The 15281-nt window shown below is 39.2% G+C and overlaps 1 protein-coding gene across 1 annotated transcript; it reads right to left on the bottom strand.

Moving 5' to 3' along the window:
- Positions 1 to 7319: 7319 nt before the first annotated feature.
- LOC118747702 (asparagine synthetase [glutamine-hydrolyzing] 2-like) lies at positions 7320 to 9440 on the bottom strand. The gene has a single exon (XM_036481779.1). It carries the CDS (start codon positions 9183 to 9185, stop codon positions 7497 to 7499), a length of 1689 nt encoding a protein of 562 aa, XP_036337672.1. The 5' UTR covers positions 9186 to 9440; the 3' UTR covers positions 7320 to 7496.
- Between the last annotated feature and the right edge of the window lie 5841 nt (positions 9441 to 15281).

Raw genomic sequence — 15281 nt, 5'->3', positions numbered from 1 at the left:
TTGCTGTACGTACTTTATATATATGTTGTATAGTTCTTACAAAAATTGAATTAATGTAAAATAATTATTGTTGTTGTTGTTGTTTGCCCAAAAAAAGAAGTATACCGTTATACTCGGCTCAATCATCGCTATCGATTCCAATTTATTTATTTTTTTTGAGATTTGGAGCCCAAGTGCATTTGTTCCAAATAAAATTCACTATATCTGTGCTGGGTGACTTTTTAGGCGTCGTTGAAGGTGGATTTGGGGGAACACGCCCCTTTCCCCTCCGCCCCCTCACCCAAAAATCCTTGTACAAATAAGCAAAAATTTCCCGTAAATTATTGTTGTTTTTTCACAACATTTTGATTAGAAACGGCCTCAAGCTCAATAAAATTGTTGAATATTGTTGCACAAATTTTGAAAGTAAAATTCTGTTGAACATTTGTTAAAATTCGTCGAATTTTTATAAATATTCTACAAAGATTGAAATTTTGATTTAAATGTTTTTTTATATAACTAGTAAACTATAGTTTAATAAAAAATTTTAAAAATTGTTGAAACAGAGAAAAATAGCCAAAACTTGCTAAAATGCCGCTTCCCTATTTGTATTCTCGCCACCGTACATATGCATGTGCATATGTTGGATTTAATTATTAAATACATGCATACATATGTATTTCAATTAATTTAGTCTGCTGCATTGCATGCGCGTGCGAACGAGTGCGTGTTGTCAAGGGATGTGGAAGATCGTATTTGCATTCAAATATTTTGTTTGTAGTAAGCTGTATGCATGAAGTCGTAGCAGAAAGAACACCTTCGGTGCGATGTTATAATAACAATATTAATTCCGATATTATTCTCAAGTACTACCTGTAGCCTAATATAAGTATACATTTTTGTAAGAAAGTTAATTATTTGATCGTACCAACCAAAGCTGCTTTAATAACTTCAGTTTTTTTCAAAAGTACAATTTCGCGGCCTAAACCTTTCAAGGTGGTACTACGCTTCACACTATGTATATGATTATCACTAGTTGCGTTCGACAAGTCAAAAATTTGTAATAGTTTTCCAAATTTTTACTGGATGGCGTTCGATAACGACAAAAAATTATCCAGCACACAAAAATTGAGAGAGCAAGCGTTTATTTTGATGCAAGGGGAGCGTTCATTTTGTACTGGCAAAATTTTACTCAGCAAAAATTAGCTCTGATCCAATACTTTTCGTGAAAAATCCTGTAAAACTGTCAAACAGCAAAATTACTCTCTGAAGTGAGAGTAAAAAGTGAGTAACAACAAATAGTACGGGAACAAAAAACCCATTTTTCCTGTAAAAACGTCAACCAGTGATTGCTTAACACTTTTCATGATTTTACCAGAAGAAAAAATTCGGGTAAAATCTTGCAACTTCATTCTCTACACAACTCTCCAAAAGTCGCTCTCATTTACAGGATTTTGGAGGGTTTTGGAGTACGGGAACATTTTTCCTGAAACTTCCTGCAAGTTCGTGTAAAATCCTGTAAGTTCATGGAGTACTGGATCAGAGCTATCCCTGCAAAAATCGTTGGACCATGTAGTCTATTTGTGGTAAATTGGAGTACTTACAAAAGTGTTCCTCTGTCATGCTGTAGCGGACCAACTCGTGTCTTTGCGCCAGCTTATTGTTTGTTATCCGATCACTGCTCGTGTTTTAACGAAACGTGATTGAAGTTGAGCATTTGAAAGCACATTTGCATGTCTGGCTGTAGCTGAACGTGTAGAGATGCTCGCTGTTAGTTCTTAGCTCCCAGCATGTTCGGGTTCGAATACCGTAGGAGGCAACATGTAATTTTTATTTTTTGTCTTGGTTTTTATGAATTTCGAAAAAGCATTTGAGAAGTGAAGAACAAAAGCGTGTACAAACGAAAAAATATAACAACAATGCCATTGTTAATATGTTGGAGTAGTTTTGTGCTACTCTGATGTAATGCAGGGATGGAGTATATGGTCCTGCCCCAGGACATCGCAATGTTAATTGGACCATATTTTTTATATGAATTGTGGTTAATTTTGTAGTACTCTTTGGTCCTTAGGGAGTACTCTTTACACGCATGCATGGAGTAGTCGCGATTTTTGCAGGGATTATCCAACACGAAAACATATGATCACAGAACATATGGGTGCAATTTTTGTAAACAAACTAAATTCCATTTTTCGAGTTTTGGTGTTTATATGCTTTTTGGCTGCCTGCTATGTGACTTTATGATAGTGCCAACTAGTTTTTACTTCTAGAAATGTTACTGGCGAACATTGAACGTTCGCTTTCCTTTTTTCTTAAATTGAGCCAACATGAATTTTAGTTTGTTTACAAATAAAACATACCCAAAGTCAGCTGGTGTGTCTTCTTCTTCCGGTTTTTGCAAGTGATGGCTTTCCTGTTCGTTTACTTTTTTGCTTTTTCTTCTCTTTGGGAGAGAACTTTCGCTTAAGCTCTTGATTTGATTGTTGGTTGGTGTTGGCTAATTTTGTTATCGAACGCAACTACTGATGCATAGATTACATGTAATCCGACACTTCAAAACGCAGACGAGTCGTTATCTGGGGTTTAAAAATTATTGATAGCCATTATTTGCATGCAATAAATGTGTTGCGGTTTTGATTAAATATGCAGGTAATTTCCAATTTTTACTATGTAACGTTTTTGATTACAAATATTTATGAGGTTTTCATTGCTTGCGATTTAATAATGGCTGCTCAGTGCCACGTCTTCCCGCCTAAAATCTTCTGTTGCAAATTCCTCCAGATTTCCAACATACTGCCTCACGGAGAGAACATCGGCAAAACAATACTGTCCGTCTAGTCCTCATCTCAGTTCGATCCGTAATATCTGAGTATTAATCAGAATCGTTTAGAATCCGTTTATATAAAAAGGCGTTGAATAGCCCATGTCCGACCAGAAGAAAACCCAACCTCAGACAAAATCTGAAACTCGGATTTTCCCGCACATAATCGACGTATACTTATAAGTCAATCGCCCATTAGGACTATTGTCCCAACGATCTTTCCACTTACTTAATAGCGTCTCACGCAACATCCCGTTTACATTCCGAATAGCCTCTCTCCACATCAACATCCGAAATCTGTCCATCCAGCAATGGCATCTCCATACTCCTTATCAACTGAAAGGCCATAGAACGCTCATGGGCGACCAAAAGGATGCTCTCCGATTAATACTTGTCTCTCATACCTGAGGCTGGTTCCGTTTAAGCGGATGACTGGTGGACGACCCAGCCACAATCCACCTTTGAGAAGCATCAGTGCCGTCTTGTCTACCGCTATGTACATCAATTACCCACATCCGTGTCCCATCTGCTCACTATATCAAGTAGTATATTCCCCCTTCTGTTCTATTGCTGCCCTCTATTGCCCCTCTACAAAAATTAGAAGGTCACTAAAATTGCATAAAGACTCGAGCTGCCAGAGGGTTCCAAACAATTGTAACACATAATAAATACCCACACCTGCCTCCCTCCCCAAAATATAGCAGCTCTTTTGCCAGAGAAATAGTTACGCCATGGAGCCAACTCTGGACACCCAAGTCTCTGTAAAAGCTCAATGACTCTAGGCCACTGAAAATAATAGAAAGCCCGCTTAATATCAACAAATATTTATGTCAAGAACAAAATTGTTTACATTTACCCACGCATCTCCAATACTACATTCTTTCCTAAACCCATACTGCTTATCGGACTTTACACCCCCCAGTAAGGTCCTGCTAAGTACTGGAAGGATGATGATACCATGATAGGATCGACGATCACTCCTCACCATGTCAGGTGACTTCAGGAGAACAATGACCCCAACACATTTCCATTCCTAAGGAAAGTATCTACCCATATGCACTTATTACAGATAGTTCAATGTATAGGACCAGGGCCGGATTAAGAATGTGGGGGCCCGGAGCCGTTATACATGGGGAGTTAATAATTACTTACAATTAATTTGAAAAAATAATTATATTTTCATTTCAACAGTATCGTTAATTATTGACCTCAAACCACGTGTTTTCTTTTGAAATTCTCGCCTGAATTTCTTTATACTTGCATGTTGCATCCAGTATTAAACGACTGACCACGGCAGTCTCGTATATGAACAGAGATGGAATGGTACGAATATTTTGTCTTTTTGATCCGGCTTAGTATTTTTGCCTGTACTCTCTCACCCCTCAATATTATTTTCTCGCAGGTTGTTGAGGATAAATAATTTACATGCCCTCTCCCTTATTTTTGTATTCTTTGATATGTCCGGGGATCATTTTGAGCTATCGAGAATCTCGCCAGACCCAGGAGAAGCTAAGCTAGGTTCCGCAAGATGTATTGATGGCGCTGACAAATCTTCTCAATACCTAGGGATCTTTTCTGCAATCTCTGAAACATTTTTTTTATTCTTTCGCTATCACATGTGGGGCCCTACCAAATGTGGGGCCCTGTGCCGCGGCCCCGTCGGCCCTGCCCTTAATCCTGCGCTGTATAGGACCCTCCACCAATAATAATATTACATAACTAGCAAATGCCCAGCTATCTTCGCGACGCCTGATAGGAACTAGGATGTGTACGCTCCCTTGTCAGAGCCCATTTTTTATACCATATGTTATGTACGAGGTTACTCTTTAGTCATCAGTCAAAGTTCTATGAAAATCAATTCAGTAGCTTCGGAGATCAGTGAGTTCAAACAGACAAATGGACAAACAGGCAGTAAAAATTCTAAAGATGGTACAAACGTATTCTGTTATATTCCCAGCTTCACCGTCTGTAATTCTTTTAAATAAATTTTCAATGTACAGACATGACTTTTCTATAGTTTTATCTAATGTATAAAAATCTCGTGTCACGGTGTTTGTGGTCGAACTCCTCCTAAACGGCTCGGCCGATCTTTATGAAATTTTTTGTGTATATATGGGAGGTATAAGAATCGGATGTAAAGTTTATTTCATACCGCTAGGTGCAGGGGGCGTGGTACCTCCCATACAAATCGAATTTTTCACAATGCATATCTCTGGAAGTGTTCATGGTAGAGTACTGGAACTTGGTATGGATATATGTATATGAAAACAATCCCAACTCTTAGAGAAAATTGGGGCTGTTTGAAAAGGGGGCGTGGCGCCTTTCAAACGCACTGAAACGTATCTTTGTATGCATATACACTTTTGCTAGGTTATTTTAGACGGCAATGGAAATATGCCTTTTGATGACCACCAAACCATAATGCGTCACTGAAAATCGTGAACGTGGCTGTTGGTGAAAATGTTGGACCAAAATGTTTCAATACAAAAAATTAATTTTGGGCCTGACGAAGTTCACCGGATCTGCTAGTTATAGTATAGATTCACTGTTAGATTCAATATTAGAGCACATGTCAAGAAGCTTCAGCGAAGTCTGTGCACGTTAACAATTCTTTCCACCTGCCTTCATATAGTCGAAACACTGTGCGTCGTCATCAAAAAAATAAAAATAAAAATAAAAATAAAAATCAACGGTATTTTGTAGACACTTCAAAACTATAAAATTGCTGTTGAGCAACTTTATTCCATTTCTCTAATTTTTGTACAAAGTTAGAAATTTTGATTCATATGGCTTTTGTTAAAATATCATTTCATTGCTGGGTGTACAACAGGTATGTACATATAGTACCAGGACTTCCTTTATATTATTGAAAAGCTCTTTCCTTGCAGTAATATAGGTATAGTTTTTGGTCCGAAAAAGATGAGAGTGTTTAGTAGGTACATACATTATTATTAGGCTAAAAAATTACAAAAACAAAAAAGTTATTATGTATATTAGACTGCATCACTCCCCATACAAAAAAAAAAATTAAAAATCGGTACTGTTTTTCCATTGAAGCTATAAAATCTATTATATTTTAAGACGTCCACCAAGATATTTCGAAAAAAATATTAAGATTTAGGCGAGCTAGACCGATTTGAAAATACCTCCAAAAATGGAGTTTTTTATAAATAAAAATAGTTTCTTAAAGATGTTTTTTGAAAAAATCCCTTCAAATGACAAAACGGTTTAAGCTTAAAAAATTTACATTAAAATATTTAAAAAAAAAATTAAAATAAAAAATTGTACAGAATCGTAATAATGAGATTTTTGATGCGGGTTTTTTAACTTTTTTCAAAGATTGGTATAAGAAAAACTTGAATAAATGAACCTAAACTCATCCGATATAGACTTGTGAGGTATCATTGGAAAGGTATTTTCTCACCCTTTTTATTTCTTTGTAGGTAGGATGAACGATGAACGAACATCATTTAAAGTTGAATTAAGATGTGTTGGTATTTAAACAAGGAAAATTGGGACACGAATGACTTTTTTGCACATAAATAAAAATAGTGCGAAAATACCTTTCTACCGGGATCCCATAAGTCTAAATCAGAATAGTTGGGACCCAATTATTTAAGTTTTTCGTTAATCAATCTTTGAAAAAAGTAAAAAAAACAGCCCTGAGGGCCTTTTCCCAAAAAGTTCTTTAAGAAACTATTTTTATTCAAAAAAAACTAAATGTTTTTGAGGTATTTGGTGGACGTCTTAAAATATAATAAATTTTGTAATTCCGACGGAAAAACCGCAACTTTTTTTTGGTGATACAGTCTAATGTATATATGTATGTACATATGAACATAGATATAACATGTCGGCTGTTAATTTGCGGTATTACTAGAATGTCTTATATTTTTTATGTTACTAAAGTTTTCAGATAATGTGCGCATATTTGTACATTTGTTTCACTACCGAAAGTCAATAAACTCGAACTATAAACTTTTTAAGTAAAGGATTATTTATTCATTTTGTTATTAATAGCTATATAATACATATTGACATAGGTGTACTTAATTTTCAGCGAAAGTGTCTGTTAATATAATACCTTTGTAGCGAAAGACCTTGATATGTACGTAAATACGTATGTATATACATACATAAATACATACAATATATACATACATATATTTGGAGTACACAGGCTGCGCGATATCGCGAGATATTGCATTTCTGATTCCTGACTACTGACTACACTTTTAAAGGCCACTACATTGTATGTTTATATATGTAATTAAAATATTTATGTAAATAATGCACAACTGAACATACATACATACATATCGCACGACGTCTTCAAAAGAGTCACAACTCAAAATAATATGTGCATATGTTTGTCAGTAAATGCGAAAAACTATTTCTTAGCACATGATAATCATATGGGCAAGAGCGACTTTACCTTAGGTTTTTTTTAACAAATTATAACAAAAGTTTGCTTCAGCTTTTGCTCAAAGGTAAATAAAAGCTCTGCGTACATTTTTAGCGCATAATCTCAAAAATGCCCAATTTTGAGTTGTGACTCTTTTGAAGACGGTGTACTTCATGTATGTAGATATTTACAATGGTGATATACAATTGTACATCCATAGATACTTATACATGTATGTATGTAAATATATCTAAAGAATAATATAACGCTTAGCAGCGTTCAGTCTTCACTCTATGCTCCTGCACCGCAGCCATGCACCTGGTGTACTGTTTGTGCCCGTCCCGACGGATCTTCGGGGCAGCCCCAATCTAAACGTGGCACCCAACGTGTCACAGTTTGCGCGGCCGCCTCGCCTGGGAATAGCTCTTCGAAAATTGTACGATAATAGTAGGCTTCCTTCGTGGTCGGCGTGTTGATGGGAAAACGTTCGCTGGCTGTAGCAAATTGTGTATCAGAGATGTGTGAGGTCGCCACCCGACGTATGCTATCGATCCAGTCGTAGCCCACACCGTCGGAGAACTGCTCCTTTTGGCGCCACAGCACTTCGTTGGGCAGGTAATTGGCTGCGAAGGCCGCACGCAGGATATGCTTCTCGATGCGATACTTTTGCTGATTACCCAAACAGTTGAGATCGCCTGGTATCTTATCCTCCGGTCGCACTGACATCACGTAATTTACGAAGGCCGTATCGAGGAATGGCACACGCAGCTCCAAGCCTTTGGCCATTGTTACTTTGTTGGCGCGCAGGCAATCGGACACATTGATTTGCTCCACACGCTTGACCAGCTCTCTGTGAAACTCCTCCCGATTGGGTGCCTTGAAGAAATACAAGTAACCGCCGAATATTTCATCGGCGCCTTCGCCAGACAGTATCATCTTGATGCCAGTGCTTTTGATGTAGCGCGCCAATAACAACATTGGCAGACTGCAACGCACCGTGGTCACATCGTATGTCTCCAGATGGTAAATGATATCGCGTATGCCATCTAAAGCGTCCGCTATTTCGAACACTATCTCGGTGTGCTCACTGCCGATGTAGTTAGCAACCAATTGCGCTGCTTTAAAATCGGGCGCATTACGGAGACCCACCGAAAAGGTCTTCAACCGGTAATCCGGATCACGTTCACGCCGCAACCTTGTCGCAATCGACGCCACTAGACTGGAGTCCACGCCACCAGAGAGTAGCGCGCCAAAGGGCACATCACACTGCAGATGCGAACGCACAGCCGATTCAAATTTGGCACGCAGCAACGATAAGTCCACCTCCTGCGTGGGTATGTGCTCAATCCACTGCTCCGTGAAATATCTTTTACGCTGCAGGTTATTTGCTGGGCCTACACGCAGTTCGCCTGGCGTGAAAAGTTCGAGTTTCGGACAGGTGTCCACAAGGCATTTCATCTCCGAAGCAACCCACACATTTCCGTCTGCGTCCTCACCAATATACATCGGTATGATGCCGAAGGGATCACGCGCTATCAAAATATTCTTCGTGCGCTTATCGTAGAGCACAAAGGCGTACATGCCGGTGATATACTCCAATAGTTGCTCGCCATACTCCTCATACAGTTCAACAATTACATTGCAATCGCTTTTGGGCTTATAATGTCCACGTTTCTTCGCTATTTCCGCTGATTGTTCAAGATAGTTGTAGATTTCGCCATTGGCCACCACCAATATGTCGCCGCTCTCGGAAATCATTGGCTGATGTCCAGTGTGTACGCCAATAACTGCTAGCCGCTCATGTATCAGCACCACGCCATGCTCCGGCACCACTTTGACGCCCGTGTCATCTGGACCGCGATGTCGTTGCTTGCCACTTTGCCGGTAGGCTATTTCGCGCAACGTATGTACGCTGCCATGGTATACTTTGGGCGCCAACGGTTGGCCATTTTTTGAAAATATCGCAAATATGCCACACATTCTGCTTCAGTGAACGACGATATATTTTTTATATGCAATTAAATTCACTTTAATACACGACTTAACAAGTTCTCTTTGATACGATTTTTTTTTTTTTATTTTGTCGCTACATTCACTTGGAACTCGTAAGTTTACATTCGTCCGGCGGTGCGTCTGAAAATGAACTGAAGCTCCAGGCGGCGTTTGTGCTTACTTTTATAAATGTGCTCTCCCGCCGGTTGCGCTTATCAGAGCACAGAGAACGCCCCAGAAGTGATTAACCGTCTGCTCGTATTGCGTCATGCGGTTTTCGTCGTACTCAGCAATTTTTCTTTAACCATTGAAACGTCTCGGTAGCCGGCGTTTGTTTGGGACGCTTCTACATAAATACATATGCACTAATTTGTGGGATAGAGAAACTTATCGTTTCTCATCAGTGAGCGTTGCTAGATTGTGTTGCCTGGTTCGCTTTGGCTGGCGTATGGGGTCAAGTTCAAACGCATACCAGTTCTTGATATGTCTACTTTTGACGCGGTATTGTTTATATATTGTTGTTGTTGCTATTAATAAAATATTATAATATCATTTATTCAAGTGGGTATAAGTATGGACATTGCGCCAATATTTGCACACATGCGGTGCTCGAAACATGTGCTACGCTTGGCCTTATCAACTAAGAGAGAAGGTGGCTGATATGCTGTTATGCCGGCGATTCATAGATGGAGAGGAATTTGAACACGTTGGGACTCATATAGGTAGTATGTAGGTATGTGCACTAGACCGTACCAGAAATAAAAGATCGCCGTGCGTCCCTAAATTATATTTGAAAAAAAAAATATTTTTTTTTTTTGGCCGAACGTAGGGATTTTTTTTTTTTTAATTTTTCATCATGTCTGCGGTATTTACAGTTGAATCGCAAGTTGTGATATATCTATGTTCTTGTCTCGAGCATAAAATTGGGTTGCTCCAAAGTTCTTTGACCTCAGACACGCCGTTCTAGTACTTACTCACCAGAACTCAATTCCTTTCTTCGGTATTTCTAGTCGGATCTTAGAGTGAGATCCCCGATAACACACAACTTTAAGTTTGGGAGAACGACTGGATCATAAGGCTCTTATAGACTGTGCTCTTGTAAGGGTTTTATAAGGTTCTGAATAAAGAGCCCGTTTAGAATAAGGTTTTATAAGACTCTGCATGTTCACATATTTGTATACTCTTTTCTCTTCAATTTCACGATTAGTGAAAATCCTCTACTAATTTAAACTTTCAGAACTTTCTTCCTGTGCTCTTTTAGTCTTATATGGGTTTTATAGACTACTTTTTAGAGCAATATGGTAAAGTATTTATTCCTAAAGTTTACGGAAAAATACCACTATATAACTCTTATAAAACTTGTTGTGTTATCCGGGATACATCGAGGTTCTTGCCTCAAGGAGGCATTTTTTTCATTCCAAAGTCCATTTACCTCAAACACCCCATTTTAGTATTTACCCACCAGAATTCAGTTGCTACCACCCTAATGTCAGTAAATTAAAGCTCTCCAAAAAACATTAACTTTTGCTAAGGAAGTATTTTGATTATTTCACATTTTTTAATTGCCAAATGTAAGGTAGATGTCGCTGAAAAATGTTAAAAGGAAACTACCAGGATCTCCAAAAAAAAATATTTTTCGAAATTACCTCGCAAAAATACTTTGGATTCAGTTGTGTACGGAGAATTTTTTTTTTGCTTATAAGGTGGTACGGTCTAATGTACGTACATAAATTCGAAATTCGAACAGACATACTCGTCTTACATAGTACATATGTATGTATATAAAACTTTAAATTTTTTTTATCTTTTACCAAAATAAGTCTTTTTGAACTAGTTTTGAAAAAAAAGAATTCCACAAAAATGTTAAGCAGCAAATTTGATTAGGAGTCACGAAAATGAAAACTTTCGGAGCCCACAGGGGCGGAAACCGAGTTATCGGCTGTGACGGGGAGATACAGCGAGTGGGCTCTAAATATATTCATAAAAAATAAAGTCGAAATTAACTGCTTTATAAATAGAAAATTTGTATGAAAATATGACTTTATTGAGCTCATTAAACCTATTTTATTTTTTATGAATAAGGCCATATATTTTCGATAGCTTAACATCTTCTCTCGGCCTTCTCTTAACACCTTCTCAGGCCTAAGGGCAACATATTTCGCTAAAGGTTATTCTACTTATGATGTGTTGTGGAACGACTTTAGGTCATCCCTTGCGATATTTAGTTTGGAGAGAAACCGGTTTCGGCGTTGTGCCATCTTCAGGGTCATTTTTCGTTCGTTATTCCACTTACCTATTAGGAAATCGTGCAAGATTTTAGTAGTTTTATATTTTATATCTTTAGAATGTGTGTGTATTTGAAAAAGATATTTTAGAAAAAAATATTTTCATTAAAATTAGAACAATGATTTTTAAGATGTTTTTATGAAAAAACATAATTTAGAAATAAGCACTTTTTAGGGGGAAATATTTTTACCCAAATTAAAAAAAATTTACGAAACACAAAAGCATATACACATTTTTGAAGAAAAAAATTTGGAGTAAAAGTTATTTGTTACGGAAACGCTTATTTTTGGAGATAAAAATTTAGGGTAATAAATTGTTTTTTTTTTTAAGAAAAAATACTTTTTTGGGGAAAAAATTATGTAGGTGAAAATAATAATAGTACAATACTTGGGAAAATATTTTTTGGAGAAAAATTTTGAAAAGCTGTTTAGACTAATGGAATTTTTTTTTACTAAAAAAGTTAGAAGAAAATAGTTTTATTATTTTTTTCTACGTTGATTTTTTTATATAAGAATTTATTAACGTCTTCTTCTTCTTTGGCTCTGCAGCCGCCTAAGCAGTTTTTGGCTGAGTTCAACAATGCACGTAAGTCGCTCCTTTTCTGTGCCAACTGACGCCAATTGGAAGTGCCAATCGAAGTCAAGTCCTTCTGCACTTAGTTTTTCCATCGCTGTGAGGACCTACCTCTTCCTCATCTACCACTAGCGGGTTTCGAGTTGAATACTTTCAGAGCTGGAGCGGGCATGATGAGTGACTTATAGAGAGTGGTTTTCGTACGTCGAGAGAGGACTTTAATTCTGAACCCCAGTCAAAAGTAGCCCTTGTTGGCAAGAGTGATTCTGCGTTGGATTTCGATGCTGACATTATTATTACCAAACCCTTTCTCTTTTCGGAAAAGACTTCGCGGTGTTTGCTACCGATGATGTCGGTGTCGTCGACATATGCCAGCAATTGCAAGCTCTTGTAGTAAATTGTTCCTGAGCGGTTCAGTTCTGCGGCTATTTTTATCTTCTGCAACAACAGATTAAAGAAATCACGTGAAAGAGACTCACTTTGTCTGAAACCTCGTTTGGTATCAAACGGCTCGGGATTCTGACGGAGCTAGTGGTATAGCTCAACATCATTTTACACAGCCGTATCAGTTTGGTGCATTTGCCAGGTCTAAAGCCACCCTGATAAGACCCAATCGGTTCGCTGACGGTGGGCTTCAGTCTTTCACACAATACGCTCGATAAGACCTCGTAACTTATGCTTAGACGGCTGATCCCGCGGCAGTTGGCGCAAATGGTGGGGTCACCTTTCTTGAGAATTGGGCAAAGCACACTTACAATTCCAGTCGTCGAACATGCGTTCATCTGACCATATTCTGCATAAGAGTCAATGCATGCACCTCATTCTCTCTTCGCCGCCGTACTTGAATAACTCAGCTGGCAGGCTGTGAGAACCTGCAGCTTTGTTGTTTTTCAGCATTGACTCCGTCATCATCACTGGGGGCTCGGCTTCGTTTTCTCCACAACTTTCCGTGCTGCTACCAATCTGTAGGGTGGAAAAGTGTTCCCCCCATAATTTCAGTACATTGCGGGCATCGGTCACTAGATCATCTAACAGGAGTTCGACCTGGTCTTGAAACATTCCGCAAGTCGCCTAACACTCTGGTAAAATTGCGGCAAATACGTCTCCCTTCCTTCTTCATCCCTTATAAAGATCCCACATGTTGCGCGTTGCGCCCGATCGCAGCGTAGCCCTGTAGGCGGCACATTTTTTCCTTGCAGCTTCTTGACATTCCTCATCGTACCAGTTCTTCTTTCAGGCTCGCTAAAATCCGACTACTTTTTCGGCGGTGTACTTAATGAGCGGGAAATGTGGTTTCACTGCTCCCGTATGTCGGTTTGTTGAAGAGTGCTTTCAGATAGCCGGTATGAGAGTCGAGTAGCGAATAAATTGGCCGTCCGGTGTGATTGCAGCTTACCGATGTTTTGCCCTCGGAGTGTATCATGTTGCGGGCCTAGCGAAGTCGTTCAGCAATTCTCCGTTATCGGACGTTTCGTCGTGGAGACTTTCCCACATTGGCATTGAAATCGCCAAGCACGACTTTTATATCGCGTCGGGGGCAGCGCGCATTTGTACGCTCGAAGCGCTCATAGAAAAGATCCTAGGACGCCTTATCTGTCGGCGCATGGGTACAGATGAGGGAGATGTTTTAGAACATCGCTTTGATGCGGATTGTGGCTAGACGTTCTTCCACCGGGGTGAACGCCAGTATTTGGCGACGGAGTCTCTCTCCCACCACAAGTCCAGCACCGTGCTCCTTTGTGCTCCTTTACGTGGCAACTGAGTAGACGTCGCAATGCCCCACCAGGTGCATACCCTCATATCATAGTCCTTTATACATACATACGTTTGTCGTGGTCGTCATAAAAATAAGTGGGTCTCATCAAAGGTATGTTTTCCTTTTTTATTTGGCAGGGTTTTAACGTGGTAGGAACCAAACCCAGTGCACCCGAAGTTTTACGGCTTCTCACTTTAGCTCGCTCCCAAACAGATGTTTGGTCCGCTGCCCAAAGAATACGTGGATATAAATATCCGGACGTTGAGAGCTGTGATTTGAACCGTACGCAAAGAAATCACTTCTGACCACTCGCAGGTGAAAGGCAGTCAAAAGCTTTTCCCCTTAACGTGGACTTCTAGGCACGAAACCATCCTCTTCTATTTCTAAAGCTCAGCTTTTAAGCCAAACATTAGCAATCATGGTGGCAATTTTTCCGTCTGGTGTTGTTAGAAATATAATAAACTTATATTTGTTTCTTACATTTTCGAATTGGCCCTCATTTATTTGTATACTTGCGTTCGGGGAATAGAATTTAGACCGCAAAGATTAACGCCGCCTTCTTATTTCTTCGGCGTCTTAATCTAATTTTTCGATTGCGGTTTTACGACACACGCCCATATTTCAAGGAGCTCTTGCGTTCGAATCGCACGAAACTTTGTTCGCCTTGTTGTTATTAATATGTGCAAAAATATTTTGATGTTTGTTGTTGTAACAGCATACAAATTCCCCACAGCTTTTGGGGGGTGACGCTGGTGTGACAGCCCTTGGCCAGATATAAATCTGGGTCGTCCCGGTTACGTAGAATCGACTGTCGTGGGAACGTGTGTAAAAAAATGTTTGGATCATTAACGTTGATTATTAAAATCTAAATTCAATCCATGAACTAAACTTTGCGATTCGTCCGCTCTTTCTTTCCACCGAAACCTAATTTAAAACTACACCAAAAAAACCTTCGATTCGACACTTCTCTGCGCGCCAACATTCATCGCTGCTTGTTGACTTTGTTGTGGCTTTCACATACAGATTTTTCGTTAACCTAGCAAGGATGAACGCAAACAGGCAGAGAAATAGCGAATTGAAGGCAGCAATAACATGTGATCGATAAAGCAGTCGTTGTATTTAATCAGAGCTTCTACCTCCGATTAGTGCTAATCAGACATTGAACAACCGGCCCTGAGTTCGTTCGTTTCGCCACTCGCTAACTGTTGGCGAATCGATTACGGCTATTTTTAGTCACGGAAACACAAACTGCGTTTCCTTTATGCTTCGCTTTAGGGTTGCAATTTGCCATTTATGTCACTAGAGGTCGCCAGTATATGACATCACAGTATGATCAGAGAACGTCTATGAATGAGAAGGCGCATTTTCTGTGACCGTTTTTGTTGCGCAAAAATTTTGGGGTGCAGTCGGCCAAATACACCACACATCGACAAAGTGCACCGCTCGACCGACGGTGTCGGTAGAGAAGT

This window comes from Rhagoletis pomonella, unplaced genomic scaffold, assembly GCF_013731165.1.
Source record: "Rhagoletis pomonella isolate Grant_MI unplaced genomic scaffold, Rhpom_1.0 Rhpom_scaffold_00012, whole genome shotgun sequence".
Taxonomy (NCBI): domain Eukaryota; kingdom Metazoa; phylum Arthropoda; class Insecta; order Diptera; family Tephritidae; genus Rhagoletis; species Rhagoletis pomonella.
Note: the sequence above shows the minus strand (reverse complement) of the source record. Positions and strands in the feature narration are given on the sequence as shown.